The 19176-nt window shown below is 46.7% G+C and overlaps 1 protein-coding gene across 1 annotated transcript in view; it reads left to right on the top strand.

Moving 5' to 3' along the window:
* The first annotated feature begins 11451 nt into the window (after positions 1-11451).
* The window catches only part of ABCA12 (ATP binding cassette subfamily A member 12), a 79202-nt gene continuing 71477 nt past the window's right edge, over positions 11452-19176 (top strand). Inside the window, exons 1-2 of the mRNA XM_040070191.1 lie at positions 11452-11520; positions 15190-15283. Coding sequence (XP_039926125.1) covers positions 11452-11520; positions 15190-15283 — 163 coding nt within the window. The remainder of the gene's footprint in view (positions 11521-15189; positions 15284-19176) is intronic.

Here is a 19176-nt window from a genome sequence, read left to right as displayed (position 1 = left end):
TAGAGCTGTTCTGAGAGGGCCCGGCAGGCACAGTGGCCCTCCTGCCCCTCATCATGGCAGGAGCAGGAGTGAGGAGGTGTGATAAGAGTTGTGGGGCATTAATGGAGTGGGATGCTGGAGGGCAGGAGGGATCCTTCGACCAGTCACCGGGATAAAAGCTAAGCTGCTTTACAGCACAGCCTGCTAGAAAGGGGTGGTTAGAAAAACGTATCTAATAAAAGGGCAGGTGTGGTCCCGAGTTCTGGGCTGACACTTGCACAAGCTGGTAAATGATACATAATGAACACCTTATTAGATTAATTTTGTCTATTTGGGGTCACCGTGAACAGCCCATTAGAAAATAGCAGGTTTCTCAGAGGCTGCCAAATGCTGGTTGTTATTATTTCTGCAGACAATACTGAATCTGTAGCTTGTTTGAGAGCAGCTTATGCAATATTTGTGATCAGATTTGGAGCATTAACTGGATAGCTTAACTACTTCATGTGCTTCTCTTCCCTGAGCACGGGAGCGTAACTCTTTGATTTCTCATGTGCAACAATCAGAGAGACAGCCCCAATTAAAGTTGCACTACCCCAAACCGCTCAAAAATTGTGGTGGCCTTCCTGATTACCGTGTCTTTTTAGAGTCTGTGGTTTTCAGCTTTTCTTTTCAGTTGTGAGAGCTGAAAAATAATCTTTTGCTTCAAGTAAAGAAGTACTCTCACTTATATCCCAGATCCCAACATCAGAAACATCAGGCAGGAAAACTAAATACCTGATTGCATAAAACTGCAAATGTACTTTCAGAATACAGCGCAGGATTTGCTCCCAGTAAACTGTCAAGGCTCCTGCTGGAGGCAGAGAGTGCATGCTGAAAAGCAATATGAAAGGTGCCAGACTTGTTTAAAAAGTCACAGACACATTTTCATACTTAGAACTTCTCCCAGTATAGTAAGAGAGCTCCACTCATGTAACTGCTGGTAGCTGTCATGGAAGCTTTTTGTTTCCTAGCAAAAGGTACAGAGGCAGCAGTGGTGCAGGCAAGAGAGCTTTGATGCAGAATGTTCAAAAGCCTGATTTCTATTCTTCTCCAAAGACCGGCCCTCCAGAAACCTTCCTTGACCTCTTCCAGGTATGAAATAGCCCAGATTGGGCTTTGGTGCTCTTCTTCATAAGATTCTTCCACGTCCTCCCCACAGGCATCTTGCCAAACAGCCAAGGAAAGTGTTGCTAGCACTGCTTTCTTCTGTGGATGGATTTTGATTATGAATAAAATGCTCAGGATGAATGGAACTAGTTCACGTCTTGTCAAAGCAGCACAAGCAGGATGCTGCTTTTATGAGACTTGCCACTGCCCCTTCCTCCTCCGGATCACCCCTTTCATCTGCCTGAGCAGCACTGAGGTGACTGCCTGCTTCATTAAGAGCTGCTACACCAACTCAGGAAGTAGTTTACAAACAGCAAAGAGAAAACTCAGAGACAGAACGAAGGAGAGAGGGAGAAAGAGATGATTGCAGTTTTAAGTTGAATTTCCACAACCTTCCAAGCTGGCATTCCAGTATGAGTACATTAAATTCACATATTTCCCAACAGCAAGGGCTGTTTAGCAATAAAGACCTTTGGCACTGAAAGAGGCTCAAAACAAACCTTGGCAGGCAGCAATAAAACACAAGGAGTGCCATGCTGAACATCCCTGGGTCGCATAGCTTGTTAAGGCAAGAGGCTGGAGGCTTATTTGTGCAATCCCTGCAAAGAATGCTTTGCTGTGACACACTCACTGTCAGAGATAACTGCCTTGGAGATTAAAAAAGAAAAAAATAAGTGTAGCCCCTGCAAATGCAGTGCTGTAGCCACGCTAAAGGAAAATGGGCACACCCACAGACACGCAGAACATGAGATTTTTGAAGCTTGAACCAAGCTGCATTTGGAACTGGGTTTGGAGCTGTTGATTGTTGCCTGTGGAAAAAAAAGTAACTGCAAGAGATGCTTCTTGTGCATCCTCTGAACAACCTGATTTAGGGGAACTGGTAAAGTTGTCCCTGCCCTTGGCAGGGACTTAGAGTGAGATGATCTTTAAGATCCCTTCCAACCCAGGCCATTCTATGATTCTGTGATTCTAGAAATTGAGAAACAAAAAGTCTCAAAGCCAATGCACAAATACAGGGTCTTGTCTGGATGTTCCCAGCATCCAGTCCAGGAAAAAGGCAGTGTGGGATTTTCACATTTTCTCCTGTAAAAAAGGAGATGTTTGACTCCCCAGCTTCACTGGGATCTGCATAATGAAATACTTCTAACCAATGTTTATGTTCAGGTTTGACTTTGGTGGTGCTTTGCACCTGCAGCTTGCCAAGAGCCTTCCTGCCATCCAGGCGAGGCCTCTGGCTCTCACAGGCTGGTGCCCCAGTCCTGTGGGCATTTTTTCCACAGGCTTTTCTTCCTGTTTGTGGGGAGCTCTTCCACTTTTCAGCTGTCTGTGGAGATAAGCACATGTGTAAATGATTGTAGAAGTGGGGTTATTTAAACTTTGGGTTCTGTAAGGGCTTTGAATTTTAAGATGGTTTCTTTCAGGGATTTTGCAGGTAGATTTGAGTTTGCCCTGCTCATACTCCAAGGAAAACTGAGGAAATGTGGAAATGTGTCCATGGGTAGCTGACACCCCGTTCCAGCTCAGCTCATGGTGAGCTCCAAGCACTGCAGCCACAGCTCTCTATGCCTTGAAGAATCGAAGCAAATACCGGCACTCTTCAGGACTCAAGGCAAGGAGATGCTGAAACTTCCCGTGCTCTCACACCACGGTGTGTAGCTCTGTGTGAGTTATTCCACGTTCTTACATGCAGGAGAGCTTTTTTTCCAAAATCTCTCTCCCTTCCCAAACCCACTGTTTAACCAATGCTTGATAAGGATGTTTTAAATTCTGGTTTTCATCAGCTTTCCTGTGGAATTTAAGATCACTGTCACAAAATATCCAATTGTTTCCAAATGGCATTAACATGTGGTACTGGAGGACATTCCATAAATACCAGTGGCGTAGGAAGGCAGCGTTTTACATTGATGCAGCCCCAGGCTCCTGCCTGTCTCCACGTGATGAGCTCCCCAAAGCAACCTGAAAACAGTCCTGCAGCACAGAATTGCTTGCAGTATTTTGTCCCATTGCTCGCCCACCCTTGTTCCAAATTAATCTGTGCCTAATTTGCTTCATGTGAATGCAGGAGATAAATTGTTGATTCCGCAATAGCTGGACTAGTCAAACGAAGACCATGTCTAGGTATCACGGAGCCCCCCATTTGCTGTTCATGGGCTGAGAGGAAAAATGTTTCCAAAAGGAGATAATTATCTGTTGTTTGCTGAATTCTGCTATTACATGTTAGGTTATTTGTGCACTTCAGGTCTCTTCACACAAGTCAAACAGCCTGAACTGGTGAGGAGGTTCATGCCTTGCCGTGTCATATGATGCTGGATATTACCTCCACATTTATCCTCTGGTTTAGCTTCTAGGAAGAAGTTGTATCCCAGATAAATACACAATCCCATTTGCCCTCAGGAGTCCTTAAGGTTGTCTTTCAGTCGTCAGGATGGCAAAACTGAGCCTTGCTCACCCACTTCTAGTGAGATACAGATATTCATCTATCACAGTCTGTCCTGGAATTAGTTTTGGAAGGGCAGGTGTCAGTTAGCTCCTTCCCGGGGGTTACATGGATTAGTGTCTACAGAGGGCACCCTCTTCCATGGCATTTTTAACTCAAGCAGACTTCTGTTTTCTGAGAGGCAGTGAACGTTGCTTCCTGTGCATCATCAAGTGTGTCATTATTAAATAATTAGAAAAGTCTTTTTATAAGCATTTTGACTGTAAAGAGCCCCAATTACTGTTGTTACTACTACCTTCTGGCAATGCAGAAGAAGACACTGGTGAATTTTCCTTTGATCTTTGTTGAAACAAGCTGGAGAAAATGGGCAGACCTTTGGACTCTAAATTATGATAATTATCCATAAATAATAAAGCTCTTTGGGGCCCTTTGTAGACAGGCTGTAACTTCCTGCCCAAAGGTGTTCATCTTCACTCAGTGTCTGTCCTGTGCTCCTCTCTTATCACTGGTCCTGCTGCGCACATTTCTGATTGTGGTAGTTGTAATGGCAGCCAAAAGGACGTTCACCCTTTGGGATGGGTCTGAGGGATATTTTATAAGGGGTTTTTATAAGGTAAAACTTTTTCTGGACGGAAGTTTTTGAGAGGCAAGGAAAAGAAACCAAGAAGTAACGAACAATGTCACTTTTTGGAGATTTTTCAAACATCCAGATTGGCAGTGAGGGGAATTCTGGCTAGAAGTTGCAAAACCCAGGAGTATATTTGGGATATCTTGGACTTCAGACCAAGGAGTCCTGAATACAGTGACCAAACAACCTTGCTAATAGTCAGAGGGGTCTGCCAGGCCTGCCAGACATTCAGAGGTCCTGGAATTGTGGCTGTAGATAACTTGCCTTTCAGCTTTACAGTGCACGCGGAGTGGGACCAGCACAAACAGGACCTGTCTGACCTGCTGAGGAGGTCCTGCATCACCCTGTGCCCACCAAGCTTGGTTTGGGTGTGATTGACCATCTGTGGCTATCCAGAAGCTGCTGGACTTGCTGTGCCAATCCATCCAGCAGAACTGGAGTGTAATTTCTCCTCTTTCTCTGTTCCGTGCCCAAGATAACTTCCATGTGACAGCAAAGTCCCAACATCAACTCACGACTTCACCCTGCTGTCATTTCTGTTTGAAAAATGAAACTGCAGCATAAGCCAGCTCTCTGAGGTGTGAATCTAGAGCGGGGTCTGTCTGCTCGGACATCCAAGGCTGTGCATCTCACAGGAAACCTCCCAAGGTGAGGACACATCGTGGCAGCCCCAGCGAGGGCGTGCAGGTGGCAGGGAGAGGCGGGCTGCAGACTCAGGGTGCGCAGGTGAGGCCCGGGTGGGTGGCAGCACATCTTCCAGCACATCCTACAGCCCCTCCCAAGGAGCTGCCTCTCCCAGCACGTGTCTCCGCCGGCTCTCTGAGGATCCGTGCCTTGTGCTCAGGCACACACGGGTTTTGGAAGGCAGGCCATAAACTCAGGGCATGCCTCATAGCGAGCCCTTCTCCTGTGCACGGCACTTCCTGAAGGGCCAGGCTGGTTCCTCCCGGGAAGGGTGCCTGCTGCTGCAGTCATTGGGGAAAGGAGGGGTGAGCACTCTCTCCCAGGCTGATTGCAGAGCCATCTTCCTTGCCCATCTCCACCCTGGGAGTCAGAGAATCAAACCCTCTTTGGGACAGCTGCCTTTTATCAATGACCTGAAGAGGGGAAAGAGATCTTTAACCTTTCCTTTGCTAGGAATGAAGGAGCTCTTAGAAATATTCTGTAGGTAAGTAAGCCCTTCTGCGCTCCTGTCTGCGCTCCTCCATCCCTGTGGTGCTTGTGAGGGATCATTACAACACATATTTTTCTCCGCAGCTAGCAGTTCCCAGCTCCAGGAGGCTGACAGGCCTTGTGTAACTTGCCATTACTCATCAGCACTCCCTATGCTCGTTTAGATCTCAGGGTGTGGTTTTAATTAGCTGATTTTGTAATAACACCCAGGTGACTTGGTGATGGATAGTCACCCTAGAAACCTATTAAGCAGGAGTGTGGTGGCTCCATGTCCTTAGACTGTGCTCTCAGATTGCTGTTTGCTTCTGGATGTGGAGCTTGTGGGGTTGCCTGTCTGCCCTTCCCCACAGCTTCCAAGCCTGCTGGTGGGTAAATCCCACAGATCTGTAGGTTCTTCACTGGAACATGCAACCAGGTATTAGAGAAAGAATATAAGTGCCTGAGCTGGGAGCCCTGTGCTTGTTTTAGAAAGTCCATGTGGGAATGCACGCCAGCTAGGGGGGGAACAAACATTGCTCACAGCTCTGTTGCCAAATCTGAGCAGCCCTTTAATAGGTGTTTTATTATCCCATAATATCATTAAAAATTATGTTTTTTCCTGTTTTTTGCATGATTATGTATATTGGGTCAAACCACTGCATTATGGAACATAGAGAAAAAACCTTTACTAAATCCATATGACTGAGGATTTAACTTCCTTTGATGTGCAAGTACAGTTAATTTTTTGATACAATTTTAATCTTTCAGGAAATATGTTTCCATTGCACACAGAGGAGCCCACCCATGATACAGCTGTTGTCCCAAGCACATCCTGCCTCTGTGTCTCCTTATCCTTACAGTCTGTTCCTAGGCCTCTTGACTTGCAAGCTGTTTTGTTGGAGTTTTTTTTTGGGCAGCTTTGCTGACACTCTGCTTTGGAAAGCACAAGTTGTGCCCAGCTTTGGAAACACCAATTGTTCTTTGCAAAGTAGTGTCTATTTTTCACAGTGACCTTGCTCTGACCTTGTTATCAGCCTTGCCATGAATAGTGTGTTCCCTAATTAGTCCGTCTGTCAGCTGTCCAGGCTCACGTGATGGGACAGGAGCGTTGCTGGCAGGTTGGAAACCAGCTGAAAGCACAAAATGATAAATGAGAAATGTCAGGATTTGGACACTGGTAGCCATCTCTTGTTGGCACCCGATCTGGGTTTAACATTGCTAATGATCTGAAGGAAGGGTTTAAGGGCATCCTGAGGGAGCTCCTGCCTTGGGATTCGGTGGGTTTGTGTTGACTGGGAGTTGGGCCCCGGCCCCAAGAATAAGGGTTTTGAGAAAGGGTTTTAATGAAGCAGGCCCCACCCATAACTGTGTGAGCACCCCAGAGCCCGAGTTAGTGGCTTCATTGCATACTCTGAAGAACTGTACATTGCTGAGTTTATTTGATGAGCAGGAATAGAGTGGGGAGTGGCTCTACTGGAGACCTTCTGTTCTGCCAGGGAGACGCTAAACTGGGGTTGTTGATCTCTGCCAGGATCTACCAGCAGCAGCCGCCTTTCTCTGCTCGTTTTATGCCCAAAAGTCTTCACTGACTAACTTTTAATCCTGATCCAGTGTTGCACGCCAATGGGCTCACAGGAGTTTGTAACCTGGAAAAGGGGGAGTGTGAGCCTGCAAGCATCCCTGTGGCAAGGTAGGTGTGCGTGTGGGAGCCTCACAAATCCAGCCCGCAGTGCTGGGCGTGGTGGGAAATGATTCACGCACCTGTAGGTTTGCTAGGACCAGATGTGGCTGAAGGTGACCTTGGGAGCAAAGGAGGAGGGTGAAAGACTGGCTGGGAAGGGGGCACTTCTGAACAGAGGCACCATGGCTTTAAAACCAAAAGTTGCATTTCCCTGCCCTGTCCTACATCTGCTCCAGCAGAGCGTTGTTGATGTAAGAGGAGAAACCCCAATGATGAGCTCTTCTGCAAATCCCAAATGTTTCAGCTTGTCATGCCTCTAATTCATTTGCAGGAAGCTCGGTCTTGGGCTAAAATAAAATCTCCTTTTGTGCTTATCTGCTCTGATATCAGAGTATCCCAAAGCCCTGCTTGGTCTGTGGGCTTGTTCCTGGAAACAAGGCTGCTTTGCAGGAATAAGGAGTTAGTATCAAAGAACTTTGAGCCAAAAATCAGTTGCACAGTTCTCCCTGACCTTTTTGGAGCAGGCCCTGTGTGATATAATCCTTGTATATGTATATGTATATGTATATGTATATGTATATGTATATGTATATGTCCTGACAGTGACAGACTACTTGAGGGAAAACTCCTTCCAGGAGGGGCTGCTTTGTAAAAGCATTTTAACAGGGGGGGGAAAAAAATCACCAATAAATAGTGGAAATGTGTTTGGTGGCAGTGTTATGGTGGTGGAGCCGTATCAACTTGTAGTTCCATAGTGACTAGAAATAGTGCTGCCCATTTTCGTTTTTCTGAGTGTTCTGGATGTTTTTTAAAAATGCTGAGTGAGCATCTCTCTTGAAACCCTGTCTTGTGCCTGAATTTAGGCACCCAGGAAATGTGTTGGAATTTGCATTTCCAGGCTCCTGCCATGCCACTGGAAGGGACTAGGAGCAATTCCCAGTGAGTATGTACAGCCTCTGCTGGGAAATGCTGTGGGCTGCTCAACCAAAGCCTCTTTTTACCATTTCCCAAGTGGTGTTTCACTTTGTCTTACACCACTGCAGCATCATCCAGTGCTGTGCACTGTGTTGCCTAATGCTGGCAAGTCCTCAGGCAACTACTGCTCTACCTGTGAGGGAGGCAGGGCTTTAAATTGGTTATAGACTTTTAAATTTTACCTTCCTTGGTGCTGCAAGGGCGTGTGATGTTAAAATCATGGAATTGGTGAGGTTGGAAAAGACCTCAAAGTCTGAACATCTATGCAGCCACCACCACGTTCACCTCACAGCCACATCCCCAAATGCCACATCCACGTGTAATTTCCAGCACTTCCAGGGACGGAGACTGGCACTAACTTCAAGGGGGTAAATATGCTGCCCTGTCAGGTTTGATCCAGCTCTCCTTGTATTCCACAGCCAAGCCAGGAGTGCTCATGAGCAGATAGCTGCATTTCATGGTGCTGCTGTGCAGACCTGTGATTTTGGCCAAGAAACCAGTGAAATATGGATGATAAGTGTGGCCATTTCTTCTCATCCCCCCGCTGTGTTAGGGGTGGAGAGAGCCCCCAGCACCCCCAGAGTGACCCTGTGCAGCAGCTCCTCCAGCACTTTTCTCTGTTCATGGATCCCTGCCTTGCTGCTGCCTGTGGCTGCAGCTGCCAGCCCTGGCAGGTAGGGACCCGTAAGGACATGTCCTCCTGCAGGAATGTTTCCAGCACTCCTGCAGATCATTCACTCATGGGCTTTATTCTGTCTTGCATCACCTGCCTCGGTTTTCATTTCTCATGCAGAGGTAACTGGGCACACTTGGGAAGCACAAATGCATTCATTGCTACTGAAATAGAAACTCCCTGAAAGAGCATCCCAGGGGAAGGTGTGTTTGTGAGTCCTGGCAGTGTGAGGTGAGTCTTCCTCCCCTGGAAGCTGCAGCCCCCACAGGCTGATGTGAGTTGCTGCAGTCCAGGGGATGAATCACGGCTCTAATCATTTGCACTGGATAAAATCACAGTTCAGAGCTCCCCTGAGAGCTTCCTCGGCTCCATGGGCGCAGAAACAGATGCTGCTTTTCTTCTCAGTGATCTGAATGATCTGAACCACCCCTCAGTGGTTTTGCCCTTCAGCCCAGAAGAGCCCTAGTTGTTCAACTAGAGGAATAAACCAACTGAGGATGTATTAGGAGAGGGAAGAATTTGGCCTTTCCCTCCTTTCCCCCTCGGGCTATTTGCCCATTGGCTCACTGGGACGTGTTCCTGCTCTGGTCACTTTGTCCACAGCTTCCTATGGAATTAATAAGTAAGGAATGCAGGAATTACTAAGTAAAGGAACTGAAAGTAGAAGAGTAAAATGGTTTAATAAAGTCCTCATCTTGTCTTCTGGAACGGGAATGCTGTGGTGTTTGGGGAGTTGAATGCAGGTGCTCTGAGAGCCAACTGACGTTGAGTTATTCTGATTTTACAGCGGTGATCTCAAACAAATTATCCTTTGGGTACTTCCCAAGGGGAATGTTTGTTGACTCAGTTCACAAAGGAAGTTAGGATGTGCATTTGCTTGGGAAAATTATTATCCAAATCATGGTGCTCTTTTGAAACAGTTGTTTGACTGAATATTAAAAAGAAGCAATCAGACACTTGCCTTAGAAGACCTTGGCAAGGCAATGAATGGTGAAATTATAAATTTCTTCTCTCTTGCCCCCTCAGAGCAGAATTATCTATATTTGGATTTCTTTTTTCGGCCCCAGAGAGGAAGTGAATGAAGTTTGCAAATCACATTTGGACCAAATGCGGTGAATCTGGCTGTGCATCCTACATGGAGCTGAACTAGAACAGGGTCCCAAGGAGCAGTGCTTGTTCTCAACTGCCAGACCTAAATGAGATCCCTCTCCCTCCTAAGGATATTTAGTAGAGAAAAAAAACCAAGGAATGTAGAGCTGGAAGGTCAGACATTTAGGTTTCTTCCCACTGCTATTAAAGCTATACCAGGGAAGCCTTTTAGGTTAATTTTAGCTCCTGCTTCACTCCCACCATTGGAATGTCCAATCTATTTAGACTGAAGCTATGTGAGGCAGGGACTGCTCTGGATCTGTTGCCATTCCCGCCTTTGCAGTGCTCCCTCACCAATCCAGGGAAGCTGTTTCCCTTCACATCTCTCTCTTCCTCTCCTCTCTTCCTCTCGGTGCTTTCAGCAACCCTTGGATCAAAACTCCTCTGCTGCCGCCTCCACTCTGGTCCCTGGGTGGGGTTTGGAAGGACTCCTTCAAGATGGTTTTCATTTTTTTTAGTTTGTGGCTGAAAGAAATGCCAGGTGCAGGAATGGTTCTGGGTGTCTTTTGTGGGATACGCTGAGAATGGTGATGTCTTCCATTGCTTGCCAAGTGCTTCAAGGATGGTCTCGGTGTCACCAGATACCTCAGGGGAACCAGAGTTCTTCCAGCTGACCAGAGCCCATCGACCAAATCTGTGCTTCAGATCTGTTGCTGGTCCCTTTGTGCAATGAGCAGTTCCCTGTGCTGTCATTGCTTCACTCTGTATCTGCCTTTTCTCTTTCCCGTCATCACTGGCTCTTCTTTTTAGGTACCACTAGCTTGGGAAATTCAATGAGTAGTTGAATAATGAGTATTCAGGCCACACTAGTGCTCTGAAATCTTGTGAAATCTGATCCATTCTCAGGGGATTTGGTACATTTTATGGAAAGCAGTCAATGAGAGCCCCAGGACTGATTTCCTGGAGGAAAGGGAAGTTGCAGGAAGCCAAGCAGTTAGGTCAGTCCCTGAGATTTTGACTCATAAGTATATTTCACCTTTTTCATCTAATTTACTCTGGGTAGGTGTACTTGAGACATTCAGAAGTGTTCCAGCCCCCCCCCCCCCCCAATCCCAAATCAGCAAGGGCAGGAAGACACATGCTGTGGCTGTGGATGCTTTCTTCCCAGCCATTCCCTGTGAACTCGGGGAAGTCAGACTGGCCTGGCAAGTGGCCTAAACTCTGCTGCTGCTGCTGCTGACACCTCTCCAGCAGAAGGTGTGTGTGGGCAGACAGGGAGTTTCATCATGGGGAGGAGGAGGCATGCATCACCTTTTGTTTAAGCAGAAGCATCTTTTTGGAATGCTATCCATTTTATCGGTTAGGGCTTGGACAGGGAGCATCCAGGAGAGGCTGGATATTGTAATTAACACAAGTGGAGGCAGGCTGCTGCATCTGCCCGCCCGCCCGGAGAGGAAGAACCTGTTGAATTTGCTAGGAGCTATTGCTGTGAGGACAAGAGCCACAGTTCCTGGGACTACAGCAGCCACAAGTGGATGGAGTAGCTGCTTCAGAGCTATGCTGAGGGGAAGAGGCAGAGGCCTGGATTTCGGACACTGGGTGCCCTTTTGGGTTAGAGCCTCCACTTTTGCCTCCTAAGCGCGGGGAGGAGGAACACGCAGCACCCTTGCTTTCGGTCGGGTGAGCCAAGGATGGCTGCGCTCTCCCAGCACCTCAGGATCCTGCTCTGGAAGAACTGGCTGAGTGTCAAGAGGCAGCTGGTGAGTGTGGGAACAGAGGAATGCAGGAGGAGAAACCTGGAAACAGCGGGAGCTGAGGAGCGAGGGGGGCACCATGGAGAGGAGGGCTGTGCTGTTAGGATGGGAGGGTGGTGGTGGGAGCAGAAGGAAGGAAGGGAACAGCATGGAAGTGAAGGTGGGTCTTGCATGAAGCTCATGTATGAGGGCTCAGGAGTCCAGACTGAGTGCCACAGATGCCCCTCTTTTTCCCTTGGGACAACATCTGTGCAAACAAAACCACACACAGGCTCGTGGGCAGAGCCGAGTTAAGGCTGCAGTTCTGCACCTGCTGCTGTGTGAGCAGGCCCTGTGGCTGGTGTACAGCCTCTGAGGAGCCCCTGGGATTTGGGGGGGATGGGGCTGCCCTTACACAGAGCCATTTGTAAAGGATGGATAGTGAAAAAAGTAACTCTGAGAGATGCAGCTAGGACAGGTTCCCAGTGTATCCAGTGTGCTGCAAATCAAACAGCCCAAAGATCTTTCTTTTCAAAAGATAAACTATTGCCAGCAATGTCCAGAGTGTGATCTGAGCTTCAGTGGCATCAGGGAACAAATGCTACTGTGACCCAAACATGGTGGGGGTTTAAACTTGCCTTGGTGGAACGGAAACCTTGGCAGGCACAGGAAGTGCTGACGGAAGAGAAATGTCCACGGAGGGTGTGATGTGAGGGTGAAGTGAAAGGCCTTGTGTGACTGTGTGCTTCTGCAAGGTCTGCTCCAGCCTGCCCAGCCCTATCTCTTTGTTGTGGAGCTGGATTCAGGGAGATGCTGAGCACCTCTGACTCCTGTGGATATGCTGTGTGCCTTAGAGCGTTCTTCACTGCTGCAAAATACACTTTTCCTGAGATGCAGAAGAATCCCAATAAATTACCTCTAATTTCTCAAGAGAAATTGTAACAGCCTCGTTAAAAGCAGAAGGCTTGGGTCCCTTTCAGCTCTTGTGTACCCAGAGTAAATGTCACCTAAGCCCTACCTGTGCTTCTGACCACAGCCTGATTTGCTGTAATTCTGGTTTCCTGTGGAGTTGAAATATCAACTCTGTAGAACTGAAATGTCAATTAAAATAAAAATCTGGTCACTGCTGACTATTTTATGGCAGGCATGCCTCGCAACCCTCCTTAATTTCCCTCTCTTGCTCCAAATTAGGGAGCTTGCCCAGACTGAGGAGGGTGTGAGGGGGGGTAAACTCAGACTCTTTTTGGGAGCAGAGTTGGGCCTGAGTGCCAAAGGCAACTGGAGATATGGGTGCCTCTTGCATGTGGTACTTCATTATTTAAACAGAGGCAGGAAGGGGAGAGAAAATGTGCACTCACCCAAGAGATCCTAAGTAAGATCCAAGAGATTAAATCAACTTTTAGCAGTGAAATAATCCAGCAACTAAGGGATTATGCAACCTACATCACAGTTCTTAATGTCCCAAGAGCCAGGTTGAGGTTGGTTGTGGTTCTGTTCGTCAACATGTTCCACCTGCAAGCAGTTTGGCCAGGGTGGTTGTCTTGTTTTTGTTCACTAGAAATGCCTGGGACAGTGGGAATGCCGTGATGTTGCAACTGATGTGCCCAGCTACCATTAAATGCAATTAAGTCACAGGGCAGAGATACTGAGAGAAGACATGTCTGGAAAGTGGGGAGGATAAGCACCATGGTAGCTCAAAATGGGGAGGGACAACGATTTTCCTGTGTAGGAACAATCAGTATTCATTTATTGTCCCAGGAATGTGACAGATGTCCGGCCCTTCCTTTAGGCAGCTTCTGACTAATATCAGTTTCTGTGCTCTTACCCCATAATTTTACTTTAGCCTGTGTGGTGCTAAACAAGGAGGGCACATTAATAATACCATTTGCATGAGAATTAATCACAGTTAAACTGCGTGTTTGGGGACTGATTATAGGGAAAGCACCTGATATAAAAAAATTAACTAAAATATGTCAGTGTCAGTGATGGATCTTGTTACAAGTTGGCAGTGTATACGTAAAAAGCAGGAAGGGTACCGTCTGTCTAAGCTAAAATGTGTCTGAATGCTGAAATGACAGGAGCACCCTCTGAAGGGGTGTGTGGGGAGGTGCCTTGTGGTTTGATGTCTGTCATTTGCCTATTTTGGGCCATGAATTTGCTCCTACTTTCAAGCCTGAGTCACCTCATCAGGGACGATAGGGACGAGTTGCTGTACAACAACCATCTTTAAGCTGAATTGCTCTCCAGGGTTTGTTTGTCTGTCTGTTTGGCTTTATGTTCCGGTGAGTGTTATAGGAAAGGGAAACATGATTATGGGCTTGGAAGTACTTTGGAAAAGCAGCTTTGGGTAATATGTGCTCATCTGAAAAAAAATAGCAACACAATGATGAAAAAAGGGATTGTTTTGAAGAAAGACATCTTTGCAGTCCCAAAAATTGGCATGGAGATAGAACAGCAATCTTGTAGCGCAGAATAGTTTCAGCTTAACTACCGATGGATGGAAAACTCTTAATCCAGTAAGCATGGGAGCCAGCTAGTGCAAAAGCAGGGGATTATTTGAATAATTACAATTTCCTAGCTCGCAAAATTCCAAGGTTTGTATTTTAAGATTTTGGGCATCCTCCCTAGATTGGTTTACTGTATTAGAAGATTAGGTCTAGTATTTTCTGAATTCTTGTCCATTGGCAGGGGCAGCCCTCATATCAGAGACAGGGGTCCTATACATGTTTGTGTGTTTTTCAACACACTAGGGCAATATTACATGATTTCTCTTCCACCTTAAGTTATATATTAGGAAGAAACTGTTCCCTGTGAGGGTGCTGAGGCCCTGGCACAGGGTGCCTAGAGAAGCTTTGGTTTCCCCATCTCTGGAAGTGTCCAAGGCCAGGTTGGATGGGGCTTGGGGCACCCTGGGATAGTGGAAGGTGTCCCTGCCCATGGCAGGGGTGGGGCTGGATGGGCTTTAAGGTCCCTTTAACCAAAACCATTCTGGCAGTCATTTCAGCTCATCTGTACAGACTGCTACAGTCTGGAGATGGAAAGGTGCCAGAGATTTGGACTGCTGGGGTCAGAAGCTCTTATAAGGGTTTTTTTCTTGATGATGGGTGCTCAGATGTGCGTTCTATAGGCTGGCTGCACAACTCCACAAAGCCCTTCCTTTACCGTGCTTGAGCTCCAAAGCTTGTGAACGACCACTGTGAAAATCCTTCCTTCCAGCTCCACCATGAGGATCCACTGGTTGTGAAAAACAGCTAAACTTTGAGGGGAAAAATGCTGTCGGCTTGTCAGGCACCTTAATTTTGGGGTATAGTTCAATCCAAGTCCTATTTACCCATAATTTCACTGAAAGTGAAGCCAAGCTTTCACACTGCAGCTGCTTTATCTTTTGGTTGGTGCTTCCCAGCGTGCCTTTACTGTGACACAGCAGTGTCTCAAAGCTGGGTAAACACTGTCCCCCGTAATTATCAAACTGAAACCTTGTGCTGCTTTCAGCCTTGTTGTTTGCTCTTAAAATCTCCGGTAGTTTTTCTTCCTGAATAGATAATGCTTGGATTTTAGTTGTCCGGGTGCCAAGACAGGTGTGATTTACAATGCACCTTGTAACTCACTTAGGGCACTGCTTGTACATTCCAGACAGGCTCTGGGTAACATCAGTGTGACAAACATAACCGATATATTTTCATTGCTCTTTTATAGGTATGGTCGTTTGTTTTAATTTCCTGGCCTGTGGTTGTTTTCATAATCTTGGCCATTATCCGTCTCAAATTCCCTCCAGAACCACAGCAAAACTGTAAGTAACTGGTTTGTTTCTATGTCTGTGGGGTTTAGTTCTCATTTCGGTGGCTGATGTGTTCATTTGATGTGTTTTGTTACTTTTACAAATTTGGCTCCGTGTAGTTTCCAATGGAGATTTCCTGGGATGCAACATGCTGTAAATAAAGTGTGTGTGCTCCTCTGAGGTTGTTTTGGTTTTTTTTTCCAAATTAGCTTTATAATTAGAAAACCTTAAAGAACTGCCTCATCAAGATTTATTTGGATATTGATGTGTATACAGCAATATAAATTCCCAGGATAAACTGAGGGAGAAGAGGGCAGCTGGGAGAGAGCTTGCTCAGTAAAAGGAGTGAGGGCACAGGCTGCAAGTGTGATTACAGAGGTGAGGTGGCCAGCATGAGATTGGTCACCGTGAGAGGTTTTACCTTGTGCATGCCACAGGCAACACGTGCACATTAAAGTATCTCGCTGCTAAGGCTCAGCTGAGAGCGACAGCTTGCTTGGCTCCTGCGACCTGATGGTGCGTGTGAGCCCCTGGTAATAAAAACAGCAGCTCCTTGGGTAGCTCTTGAGGGGACAAAGAGGTGAGAGTTTGCACAAGCGGGCTCTCGCTTGCAAGCCTCGCCCCTTGGGTCAGGAAGCGTCCATCACAGAGCAAGGATGCACTCGGGTCTGCTCCAAAGCACTTCTGTGATCAGTGAGTCCTTAGCGCCACCAGAAGCGTGTCCCAGCCCTGGGCACATTTGTTCAGGAAGTTGGAGAGTGAAGCAGAGCAAGGAGTTCATCCAGCTGGGAGCTTTTTTTATCTTCCACAGTGTTAGTTTTGAATTGAATCAAATGATAGAGCCATAGAATGGTTTGGCTTGGAAGGGAACTTAAAGATTTTCAACGTCTGATAGCAGAGACAGCACCATGGAAGAGGCACGTGGGCTGTCACGGGCCTGGCAGGAGCAAAGCCGTGGCATGGCAGGGCTGGGGGTTTGTGTTTGGGGGAGGGAGACTGATGCAGGAGGTGAGGAGGAAGCGCCTGGCAGCAGAGGAGACAAGCAGCTGGCTCTCAAGGTTTGCAGCCATCCCATGTGTGAGATGTGGCTGGGAGGGATCTGCCTCTGAACACTGGGAATGTTCACCTGGTCAGTGGCAGGTGTGATTGTCTGGTTGGAAATCTCTCACTCCTCTGTGAGGTGTGAGAAAGGACCGCACTGTGACGAGTATCAGACATGCAATTAGGATACTCCTTGCTGCAGAGAGTTTACAGCCTAATCCCAGTGAAGCATTGTGTGCCTCCTGCTGTAGGCAGGGATGGAGAGCCAGAGCAAGTTCTTCCTGAAAGTGTCATCAGGATTCTTTAATGGGAAAGAATATTCTTGATGTGTTGGGATATTTTTTTAACCCCAAGCCCATCTGCTGTCACAAAAGATCTCTTTAGGCACGTTATATATTCCAAATTCTCCCAAATTCCCTTGAACCAGCTGGAGCAGGCAAGACAGAACACGTTGTTCTTTGTGAAAACCCTGGATTTTGCCAAGTGTGGAAATAGCAGACCTCCCACGCTGCCCCATCAGTTGTACTTCCTGTCCCCAATAATCCAGATAAGTTGGATGTCAAGAGAGCCATCTGGATGGGTAAATATTTATTCTTTTATTTGACACGGTTATTAGTTTGAATCAATGTTTATTTGGAGCGGTTTTGCTCTGGGTGATCACATCCCTGCCTTAATGAATTAACAGGAATAATCTCATGAACTGCAAGTTGCCCCATCAGTTGTCCTGTGCAGGAAAGGGGAAGGTTGGGCAGCATCTTTGGACGAGTTCCCTTTCTTTCTGTAGATTAATTTTCTTTTAGTACAAGTCTCAGTAAGGATGTGAGTAGGCATCTTTCTCTCTTAGAAGTGGATGATAGGAACTGAGAGAGGTCTTTGCTGGAAAATAATGGTTTTGGTGTATTCTTGTGATCCAGATGTTTAGAGACCATCTAAGAATCCTGAGGGAGTAGAGAAGGGTGCTAACCACATCATCAAACAGCCAGTTTCTGCTGCGATTATGGTTAAATAAGATCAGTTGCTTGAAAATTGCTCTTTTTTTTTTTTTTCCCCTTTTTTTTTTTTTCCCTTTTTTTGACAGCTGGAAAAAATATATCAAACTTTTTGCTTGAAAAGTAAAAGATAAATTACTTGGGAACTTTCCTTTTTTGATAGAAAAGCAGGCAGGAGTGGATGCATCTAGGAAAACTATTATGAGAGGGGATTTTATTCATTTTATTCATAAAATTCACCTTAAGCTGAGTTCCAGTCCCTGCTTTAAGACAGAATCGTTAAGTAGTGACAAGAAGCTGTTTCCAGTTCTGCTGTCAAGAGATTATTGCAGGTAGACAAAAGTCAGGAAGCATAGAGTCAATGGCACAGAGATGGAATAATCTGCTCAGGTGTCGAGGTTTGGAGCCTTAGAGATAACCCCACAGAAAATCCCACTCTGTAAGTTTATCTTATCTCATGTATTCCAGGCCACAGAAATATCATGAAATCTATTATTTATTTTTCAATTAAAACAGCTCAAATTTGAGATGTAATTTCTTCTGAAGGACAGCTAATACACAATGAATAGATGGAGGATTATGTAGAGAAATTACCTGGCAAATATCAGTCAAGGGTGAACAAATGACAAGGGTTTCCTGCAGGAGCAAGTTGCTTGTGCTGAATTATATTGTGTAGCACTTAATGCAAATGGAGCTTGTGCCAGGCTGAGCTTCAGAGGGAAATGACATGCCAAATAAATGTCACCACTCAAGAGCTGCTCATAGGAGAACTAAGAACTGAGGAAAACAAGGAGCTGAAGTCTGATAAAGAATTTTCTTCACAACTAAAGCATCTTGTATTTGGGAGGTAAAAAAAAAATATATATATATTCATCTCTTCTGTATTCAGGGATTCTGTTTGATGGTGTGTTTCCAGGTCAGCAGAGATTGTTGTCAGGAGAAATGAAAAAGAGATTTCACTGTCTGCATACCCAGTTTCTGTGATGATCCCAGAGTCTCACTAACAAAATCCCTATCCAACTTGCTATTCACACTGCAGTTGTGACTTTTGACCTTTTTATTTCAGCCCTTGTCTTTGCTAGGAGGCATTAGGATGTGTAAGCGTGGAATAGGAAACTCTGGAGTGGTAACCTGTAGGTGAAAGCCACTGGCTTTGATCCAGACTCTTGTGCCTGTACCGCCTGTTTTCTAGAGCAGGGACAGAAGGCCCTTTCCGTCCTCCAGGTTTTAGCAAGGTATGGGAATGCGCTCCAGATACAATCTGTCCCTCGGGGCTCAGCCCACTCAGTCTGCAGAGGAGCCCAATTACGCTCCTTGCTTTAACGAGCCCTGTCACACCCTGTCACACCCTCCCCGCCCGATTCCTTCTTTTCCTGCTGGCCTCCTCTCCCCTGCTGCGGGTTGCACCTCCTCGGTATTCCCGGCAGGAGCTCTCCTGGGTGTGGTTACCCGTGCCCCGGCTCGGAACCCTGCTCGGCTGGGCTCTGGGCAGGATGTGGGACAAACCTCGCTCCTGTTAGACCCCGGCTCCTCTCCACAGCGCTCCCAGGGCCAGCTGGGCTGTGAAACCCGTGCCCCATTCACACGCAGCTCTTCTTCATGGAAAGTAGCTGTGCTCTTGGCTCTGCTCTTAAACCCCCCCCAAATTCGGCCAGGGGATTCGCTGGCAGAACTTTTCCCGGTGAAACACTTCCTACCCTTCACCTCTGCCCAGAATTTCCACCCAGCTTTCCCCAGCGTTGAGGAGATGCCTGCAAGGGTGCATTGCGTTCACTCTGAGATGTTTGTCAGAGAGGGACTCAGCAGCAGAGTCCTCCACGAGGCTGCTCTTTGCAGCCAATATTTTGGGGAAATACCGTCAGAATTGGTCAGTGC

The sequence above is a fragment of the Hirundo rustica genome, chromosome 7 (assembly GCF_015227805.2).
Source record: "Hirundo rustica isolate bHirRus1 chromosome 7, bHirRus1.pri.v3, whole genome shotgun sequence".
Lineage (NCBI taxonomy): Eukaryota > Metazoa > Chordata > Aves > Passeriformes > Hirundinidae > Hirundo > Hirundo rustica.
The sequence above is the reverse complement of the archived record's forward strand: the minus strand, read 5'-3'. Positions and strand labels throughout refer to the sequence as shown.